This window comes from Panthera onca, chromosome C1 (genome assembly GCF_046562875.1).
Source record: "Panthera onca isolate mPanOnc1 chromosome C1, mPanOnc1 haplotype 2, whole genome shotgun sequence".
In the NCBI taxonomy this organism is placed as follows: Eukaryota; Metazoa; Chordata; class Mammalia; order Carnivora; family Felidae; genus Panthera; species Panthera onca.
In genome coordinates this window covers 204,516,713-204,526,297 of record NC_138346.1, presented here as the reverse complement: position 1 = coordinate 204,526,297, position 9,585 = coordinate 204,516,713, and the positions used below count along the sequence as shown (strand labels likewise).

The 9,585-nt window shown below is 48.6% G+C and overlaps 1 protein-coding gene across 1 annotated transcript; it reads right to left on the bottom strand.

Annotated features, from left to right (window-relative positions):
• Window positions 1-6,901: 6,901 nt before the first annotated feature.
• TEX46 (testis expressed 46) lies at window positions 6,902-9,576 on the bottom strand. The gene is made up of 2 exons (XM_060625024.2): window positions 9,330-9,576; window positions 6,902-7,307 (listed from the first exon to the last, which is right to left on the bottom strand). Exons 1-2 carry the CDS (start codon window positions 9,519-9,521, stop codon window positions 7,011-7,013), a joined length of 489 nt encoding a protein of 162 aa, XP_060481007.2. The 5' UTR covers window positions 9,522-9,576; the 3' UTR covers window positions 6,902-7,010.
• Between the last annotated feature and the right edge of the window lie 9 nt (window positions 9,577-9,585).

The following is a 9,585-nucleotide window of genomic DNA, read 5'->3' as shown; positions in this document are numbered from 1 at the left end:
TTGAGTGCTGACTGTGCCAGATATAGGTGCTTAGTGCTTCCCGTGTTTTCTCCTTTGGTTTTCACAACAGTCCCACGAGGCATATTCTGTTCTACCCAGGAAGTGGCAGGAACAGGATTTGGACCCAGGAGGCCTGCTTCCCAAACACGATGTACCTCCCCTGTTGTCTCCTTTTCAGACCATGAGGTCCTCTAGGGCAAGGACCATGTCTCACTTCGGTTTGTGTCTCCAAACCAGAGCTGAATATATGAATCAGTCCACCCCGGGGTTCTAGACCTCTGTTGATAAAGATCCTCACCCCCAGGACACCAGCTACTCTCTGGCCCCGTGCCCCAAAGCAGCCACTTCTCACCAACCCAGATCAGCCTCTCCCCCTCCCAAGTGAGTGGTAATCCATAGCATGTCATACAGCAGAGTGGCCACAATGTGGCAGCAGACGCCCATGTGTAAAATCTTTAGGCCCCGCCTCAGCCTCCTCCGGAGGCTCATCTGTTCATTGAGTGCTTCCCTTACTCCAGGCATTTGTCCCAGAGCTTTCCTTGGCTGAACGAACAAAGATAATCCCCACAACAGCCCTGTGAGGGAGGAGTTATTCATCCTGTTTATACACGAGAGATCATATTAGTCCTTTGCTTAAATAACCTTCCACGGCTGCCCACTGCTCTTTGGAAAAATAAAAATCGGACGCTTGAGTCAGACTGCCAGGGTTCAAATGCCACCTCCACCGTTTACTACTTATTTAACTTTGGTTGGGTTTGTTGGCTTCTCTTGGACTTCAGTGTGCTGACCTGTAGAGAGAGTAGTAAATAAAATAGAGCCTACCCCCTTGTGGTGGGAATGAGGATTACATGAGCTAGGACACCCAAAGTGCAGTCCTGAGCTGGCACAAGTAAGTCCTCAACAAATGTGAGCCAGTGTGATGACCATCGGTCCCTCCCAGTACTCCCCGCTCATGACCCTGCTGGTCTCTTCTCTCTCTCTCTCCATCTCCTGTTTGCCTACTTTCCCCGTCTCCCCTGGCTCCCCTCCCCTGCTCTCTTCCTCCCCACCTTTCTCCCTCCAGTTCCAGAACTCATTCTAGTTGTCCTAACATTTCTTGGAGGTGTTTTCTGAGGCCTCTTCCCTGTGGACCATGTTCGGGTTTTTAGAACTCAGAGCAGGACTTGGTACACAGAGGGGCAGGAGGCTCCAGAGTTCAAGTGCACTGTGGACTTCAGAGATTCCTGCTGGGTTCCTCTTTTTGCCCCCTGTCCCGAAACTTTTCTTCTGAGGTCAACTTCTCCATTTCACATGCTCCCCACATTATTTTGAGGTCACTCTCTTGTCCCCAGATCCACTCCAGAACATCCCCAGAGAAGGAAAACAACTGTCACTATCCTCACCGTCAGGATTAGGAAGAACAAAGAAAGCACCTGAAAACATATCAAGGATAAATTAAACTTGAAAAAGGAAAATATCTCTCCCGAAGGATCTGTGAAGATACTTAGCATCTTTCCCAGTCAGGCCTGGATTGATTAATTGGTTCATGTGTTTGCACATGTATCCATTGAGTCATCCAACAGACACCTATGGAGGGTCTACCGTTCACCAAGTCTTACACTCAGGTCTAGGGGAGGACACAAGGGCAACAAGTACTCACCATCAACGGGTTTTTTTTAGGATTTATTTAAGTAAGCTCTACACCCAATGTGGGGCTCGAATTCACACCTCCAAGATCAAGAGTCGCATGCTATTCTGACTGAGCCAGCAGGGGTCCCAATACATATTTTCTTGAGCCCCTACTAAGTGCTGGGCACTGTTCGGGGTGCTTGAAGCTATCTCAGTGAACAAGACAGATAAAGATTCCCTGACCTTGTGGAGCTTACATTCCAGCAGAGGCAACAGGATCTAGATAACGTGAAGTGGCATGTTAGAAAGTGTTACGTGCTACGGAAAATAAATAGAGCAGAAGAGATGGGTGCATTATAGTATTAAACCGGGAGGTGAGGATGGCCTCACTGAGAAAGAAATGTCTAGCAAATCACCTAAAGGAAGTAAGGGAGTTGGGAATATGGCCAGCAGAGGAAGAGAATCCCTGGTAGGGGGAACATGCAAAGGGCTCTCGGACGGTGAGAGTGTGCCTGGTGCGCTGAAGGAAAAGCAGGGACACTGGAGGCTGGAGCACACTAAGTGAGGGGCAGGGGGGGAGGCCGGGTCAGAAAGGTAATGGGGGACCAGGTCGTGGAGAACTTCATAGGCTGCGGGAAGGACTTTGGTCCTCACTCCGAGTGACATGGGAGCCATTGCAGGGTTTAGAGCAGAGGAGTGGCATGACCCAACTCACATTTTTAAAGGACCACTTGGGCTTGTGTGTTGAGAGCCAACTGGAGGGCCAGGGCAGGGGTGGGGAGACCAGGCAGGAACTTGTTCAGAAGAGAGATGGTGGGGGTCTGGAAGTGGAGGCAGCTGGAGTCCCAGACTCTGGACATGCTCCAAAGGAGCCAGTAGGGCTCACTTATGAATTAGAGCAGGACATGAGGGAGAATGAGAGGACCAGGAACAGCTCCAGAGTTGGGTTGGGTTTTTTTTTTAAGTTTACTTATTTGGAAAGAGACAGAGACAGTGCAAGTGGGGGAGGGGCAGAGAGAGAGAGGGCGACAGAGAACCCCAAGCAGGCTCCATGCTGTCAGGGCAGAGCCTGATGCGGGGCTCGAACCCCCAACCCATGACCTGAGCAGAAACCAAGAGTCGGACACTCAACCAACTGTGCCAGCCTGGCACCCCAGCTCCAGAGCTTTGGGCCTAAGCAACTGGAAGGGGGAAGCCTGTGTGTGGGAGGGGTTTGGAGCAGAATTTTGAGACGTGCAAGTATCGACATAGGTAATTGGATATTTGAAATAGAAAATAATCAGAAAATAGCAGATAATATTTAAAGCCATCACCAGGGAGTGAAACAAAGAAGGGGTCTGAGGACTGAGCCCTGAGGTCCAGGAGACGTGAGTGCTGGACGACCGCAAACGCCACCAAGTCATGGAGGTTTGAGGGTCTGGGCACAGCTGGAAACATCCAGCTGGCGTATGCTTCAGAAGACCCCCCCCACACACACAGACTTACTACTCTGTTGTTTTATAGGCAGTGTGACGTCAGCCTTGTAAGTAAAGAAAAACCGGTCTGAGCTCAGGCACCAGGGAAATTGCTTGCAGTGCTGAAGCCGCCTGAAGACACCGAGGTGAGTGGAGACCATGTGGAATCATTTCAGCTTTGGGGAAGGGAGCCCCTCTGGAGCCCACCTGCTGTCATCTCACCGCTAGAACCTGGAGTGCGCTCCCAGGGTCTTCCAATAGTAATCCACATTGTTTTTTTCAAGGTCCATCCCCTGACTAGAGCTCATCAAACACGAGTCTGACCACCAGGGATAGAAATCAACAGGGTAGAAATCAGCTGGTCTCGTAATGGGATTTCCAGTGGTAGTTGGCAAAGCCAGGGGAGACGCTGTGGAAGAAAGGGAGCCTAGAGTGTTAGTCCAGAGCCCGTCGCAGAGGCCTGAGCCATGGAGTCCATGCCAGACGCGAGGACCTCTCTCCAAATCATAAAACAGTTCTGGGGTACAAAGCGCACCGCTCGATACTCTGCCAGTGGGCCTTAACACCATCTGAGCGAAGGATGGGAGCATGGTTGTGGAGGCCCAACCAACAGCTGTCGTTGGTTGTGGCCAGGGAGGAGCAATGTCCAAGCCACCGTCAGAGGGTGAGTCACTGATCAGTCTCCTCTGGCTGGGTATGGTGGGCAGGGGTAAGGGTGAGGGTATGTTCAGTACTGTGATAGGTTCGTGCCATGGGCATTGGCCTGGGCAGCTGCTAGAGGCTGTTTGAGCACTGCCTGTCCAAATCTGGAAGAGAAGGCAAGAGGATATTTAGCCCTCCATCTTGGTCTGCTTGCTTATGTTCTTGCTAGATTAGCTGCGGTCTATCATATGCCTAGATGCTCCAGATGATTTGTCCTTTCCCAGAACATTGACCCTGTAGGAACCCAGGAGTCGGCATTCTGCCTGACACATCAGGTGTGCGCCCCCTCTCTCCCCTAGGTGCCCACAGAGGATGATGCACAGCTGATGTAGCTGCACCTGGAGCGAGCCATAGCAAAGCTCCATTGGACTCACTTGGCTGCAGGTGGCGAGTGGGGAAGCGCAAGTGAATTCTGCGTTGACGAGGCCCACGACTGGGAGGCAATAGCTATAAACCGAGTTCCATTGTCACATTGTATCATATCGGGGAATTTTAGCCCACGGCCAAGGTGCTCATCAGAACCTTAGGAGTCTAGATGATACCTGCTTGGTGAAGAGAACAGCCACCCCGTGTTCTAAACCGGGTCGATGGTGGTCAGAATCCATGGCAACCAATTTGCGGGTTGTGCACTGATCAGATCCCAGAGTCATCGTGCTACACCTCGAGCCACAGGCCAGCACTTCTGGCAAGACGTACTCTGTGAGTGCCAGTGACATCATAGGTAAGTGGATTCTCCTCGGGCCACCTCAGACCTCCACGCCAGTTTTTTGTCATTGTGGTAGGTCCAGGCATGGATCTAGAACACCGAGTAGATGTGATGCCTTGTAGTTTTGATCAGTTTTTCTGTCCAGAGACTCTGTCAAGGTGCAGTGCCTTATTGTGAGCTTGTTCATTATCACATACAGATGGAGTTTGTGGCTGAATTGCTTTATCTGTTTCCACAGCAGAGGTTACCGTGTGGATATGCTCCTAACGCTCCAGTTCTGGGTGGTCCAATGGCCTGGCCATACAGCAAGGCCATCAGCAGTGGACCGGGACGCTGTGTGAAAGGGATGCTTTACAAAGGTGTGAACAGTATATATAGGGAACCCACAAAGATAGTGTGGTGCCCTGGGCTGGAAAAATGGAGGGGATGCTACCACCCTCCCCTGGCTCCAAAGGAAACCTGGAAGAAGAAGGTCCTGTAAAGAGAGCCTCCCTGAGAGGAGTGATCCTCTGTGAAGGAGCCCAGCCAGCCCTAAACCAGCCTGAGGCAAATGGTGGAGAGTGCACTTGGAGAGGCAAGGAGAAGACGTTGGACCCACAAGGAAGGGTTGTGATTTTACGTAGGGAGGTCCTGGGAGTCCTCAGTAAGAAGGAATCATTTGAGCAAAGACCTGAGGGGATGTGGTAACTCACCTAATGCTCACAACAAGCAATGAGGTTGGTAGCTCTACGCCCCCCCCCCATTTTACAGTTGAGCAAACTGAGGTACAGAGAGAATAAACAACTTAGAATTGTCCGAGATCACACAGCTGGGAGTTGATGGAGTTGGGATTTAAAGCCAGGCAGTTAGGGTCCAGAGATCCTGCTCTTAAACAAAATAGGATATAGGAGAGCCATCCTAAAAGGAAAGGGCAGAGAAAATGTCAGGACACATAAGACTGTGATCAACAATCAGAGATGCTGTTTCTTGAGCACTGACTATATACTAGCCACAGTGTTGGGTGCTGTGGGGCAATATACAGATGAACAAGATGCTGAGCTTGCCCTCAGAGAGTTTATAATGTAGTTGAAGGGTGGGGAGGGAATATGGAAATGTGCGCAAATCAGATCCCAGCAGATTGTGGTACATTGAACTGTAGACAAGATGCGGGGAGCGCACGAATGACAGAGACTACAGCTGGGTTAGGGAAGCGTCCTGCAGGCGTGGTTCAGGAAGCACTAAGGATTGTAATAGCAGAAAGGGGAAGATAAGGGATTTCAGGGGAAGAAAACAAGTGAGCAAAGATGTGGAGGCATTTGGGGGATGACCAGTCGTCTGGTTTGAGCAGAGATGATTTAGGTGGGGCTCCAACAAGACACTAAAGCCACACTAGATCCCACAGTGAGGTCGTGATTTCCTTCCCAGGGCCCCTTATGGAGACGTCTTAGCTTGGTGCTAGCATATCTCTCAAACGCTAATACCTGCTAATCTCTCTTTTTAACCCGAAGTTCCCGGGCTCAGACGCTTCAGCGGACAACCAAGCTCCAACTGGCATTTTAGTAACAGTGTTCTGTCTTCACTGTCTTTTTTTTTTGGGGGGGGGGGGGGGTATGTTCTTTTTTAAAAATTTTTTTTTAATGTTTATTTATTTTTGAGAGAGAGAGACAAAGCATGAGCTTGGGAGGGGCAGAGAGAGAGGGACACCGAAGCCGAAGCAGGCTCCAAGCCCTGAGCTGTCCGCATAGAGCCCAACACGGGGCTGGAACCCAAGAGCTGCAAGATCATGACCTGAGCCAAAGTCGGACGCTCAACCAGCTGAGCCACCCACGTGCCTCTTGACAGTTATGTTCTATTTCAGCCAAATGATAGAGCCTTTTAATGAACAGATAATAATTGTTATTTTTAGTATCACTTTCCTTCACAGATAAATTTATTTAAGGAAAAAACACTTTAAAGGGACAGTATTAGGTTAAACATTCAGGCGGTTCATGGCTCTGGCAAAAATCACAAAGGGGGTACCCCAATAACTGATGTTTAGGGTACTCTGGCACAAGGTATAAAGCATGTGAGGGAGAGTAAGGGGTAGGGGAAGCCTGGAAAGGGGGTCAGATCATGGAGGGCCTGAACAGCATGGCAAGGAGTGTGGCTTTTATTCGGTCAACCAAAGCGAGGCATAGGCTCAAAAATAGGCAGTGAACTTGCCCAGAGCTGTGCTTGGCAGGCCTTGGCTCTGGCCTCTGAGCAAAAGGGAAGGGGAAAACTGGGGGCGGGGGCAGCCATTGTAAGACTCAAGGTGAACAGGTAGAGGGCCCTGAACTAGGGTTAAGGTGGCCCAACTGAGAGGAAGAGCTGGGTTCTGGAGCCCTGTCAGGTTGTATCTTAGAATGCTGTCTGGCTGACCTAGTGAATACTGATTTCTTTTCCAAAAGTGATCAGCCTTTCAGCCTCGAAGTATGCTCTCCAGTGTGGTTTACTGAGAAAACTCACTAGTCTCTGACTGGGTTTTACTGAGTAAGGGTAACATCAGAAGAGGCCAGCCCACCCCAGTCTCTCTGACCTCATTAAGGGGAATTCGAAGTACAATCAGAGATGATGGAGAAAATTGAGTCGTGCCTCCTCAGTCTGTGTTTCCTCATGGGAAAAGTCCGCTGCCGGCTTGACCTCCTATGGTGATTCATTCTATTCCATACAGCGAACATCTGATTTTCTAAGACCTTCAGCTTCATTTCGCTGAACATAAGCCGTTCAAGGACCTTGTCCTGGAGGGCAAAGCAGGCATGTAGTCTCTCGACTTCTTTTGTGTTCATGACGCAGCTGTTGGGTTTCGCTTCAGGTGGCTTAGGTTTCTCTGCCTCTTCCTAAACTCCCCCACCATGAGAAAAGGAAACCTTAGTTAATAGTGATTTGTAAACGTCATGTTAATCAGTCCTCACAACCAGCCTGCAAGGAGAGCATCTTTGCCACACCTGGTGGGTGAGAGATTTGGGGTCTAGGGAGGAAAGGTCCCTTTCTCAGTATCATCCAACCCGCGTTTGGGAGCTCCCTGAACTCCCAAGTATGGGGACTCATACTTGCCTTTTGTTCATAGGAATAAATGTGATGGCCCAGTAATCTGCACTCACAGGGGACATAAGACACTTAACCCAGATATATCTGTTTCCAGAGCTTGTGTTTCACAGTGTGCCCTTCTGAGACTTGAGTCAGGCCTCATAAAATCACCAACTGCCAACTCTCAGTATATCTCTATAATCCTCATCTGTCCCCATGCAGTTAGTAATAAAATTTTTTTCTTTAGGGTTCAGCTACAAATCCCTCATCTTTAAAACCATTTTATTTTTTTAATGTTTTAATTTTTTTAAGTGTATTTATTTTGAGAGAGAAAGCATGAGTGGAGGGAGGGGCAGAGAGAGAGGAGAGAGCCAGAATCCCAAGAAGCCTCCACACCGGCAGCGCAGAGCCCCACGCAGGGCTCGAACTCACAACTGTGAGATCATGACCTGAGCTGAAGTCCAAGCCTTAACCACCTCTTGATTTCGGTTCAGGTCATGATCTTGCAGTCATGAGATGGAGCCCCACGTCAGGCTCCCCACTGAGTGTGGAGCTTGCTTGGGGTTCTCTCTCTCTCTCTCTCTCTCTCTCTCTCTCTCTCTCTCTCTCCCTTTCTCTCTCTGTCCTTCCCCAACTTGTGCACATATGCGTGATCTCTCAAAATAAATAAACTTAAAAAATAAATAAAAGTAAAGTTAAATATTTCAGGGATGCAAGACAAGTGACTATTACAGCAAATACCCATGTTTCCATTCCAGCTTAAGAAATAAAATATGATAAATGTAATGTGAAGTCCCCTGTGGATCCTTCTCCTAGGGTTTCCCTCCCTCCCTGAACCTCATCTCAACTGCAGTCCTGAATTCAGTATTTATTTTTTCCATACATTTCTTTATACCAGTGGTTTTCAATGGGAGGCTCTTTTGCCTCCCTACGGGACATTTGGCAGTGTTTGCAGACATTGTTGGTTGTTACGAAAAGGGGGTGAGGGATGCTATTGGCCTCTGTGGGTAGGGGCTAAAGATGCTGCTTCACATCCAACAGGGCACAAGACAGACCCTTGAAATAAAGAACTATCCAACTCAAAGTAGCAATGGTGCAGAGGTTGAGAAATCCAGCCTCAATATATCTTCATTATACATAGGCATCCATAAACAAGGCAGGGTATTGTTTTGCATATTTTTTTAAATTTTGTATAAAACATGTCATAATCTGGGTACATTTCTATTGTTTTCATTATTCTAGAGATGTGTCTATGTTACACAGGTATCTTTAGCTCATCTATTTAAAATTCTTCCACTTTAAAGTAGTTGTTATTGTTGTCAAACCATGGTGACTGACATCAAACATGAAGCAGAAGAGTCTGGGATGGTCCCTATTTTTATTCTTTATAAGTTTTCCTCTTTTCTTTTTATTGAAGTATAATTAATATACAGTGTTATATTAGTTTCGGGTGCACAATATAATGATTCGACGACTGTGTAGATTTTTCAGTGCTCATCAATGTAAGTGTACTCTTAACCCCCTTTATCTATTTCACCCCTCCCCCCACCCACCTCCCCTCCATCAATGACCAGTTCTCTGTATTTTAAGAGTTTGTTTTCTTGTTTGTCTAGGGATGGTCCCTATTTTACAGCCAAGGTAACTGAAGCCTTGTGAAGGAAGTGCTTCGTCCTCCATCACCCAGGTGGGAGCTGAAGAGCAGGGGCTTAGACCAGAGCTGTGGATTCTTCAATCTTGCCCCATTATCCTGACATCTTCCCTGTCCCCCATCCTCCAGTCTAGCTGTAAATGTCCCATCATCCTTAGCTGAAGCTAAGGCCCCTCTCGCTCACCTGCTGGGGTTCTAGGGGGGTGGGCTGGACTTCATGCTTGACCAACCAGTTGCTAAGCAACAGCAGAAGGAATAGGAACCCAAACAAGGCTGGCTTATAGCTGATCAGCCAAGCCACCAATGCTCCTATGGTGCCCGAGGAAGCAAGTGTCCCATGGAGATTCCTAAAAAGAAGCATTAGTTCCCCCAACATTATGGCTTGGAGGCACCCAGGCCCCAAGACCCTGCCTTGGTGACCCCTTTAGGACAGTTACCCT

Excerpts from the sequence above, each read along its gene's own strand:
- TEX46 (XM_060625024.2), bottom strand. The coding sequence starts at position 9,521 with ATGTTGGGGGAACTAATGCTTCTTTTTAGGAATCTCCATGGGACACTT. Across the intron at positions 7,308-9,329 it reads CCCCCCTAGAACCCCAGCAG|GAAGAGGCAGAGAAACCTAA; the intron begins GTGAGCGAGAGG and ends GGGGGAGTTTAG.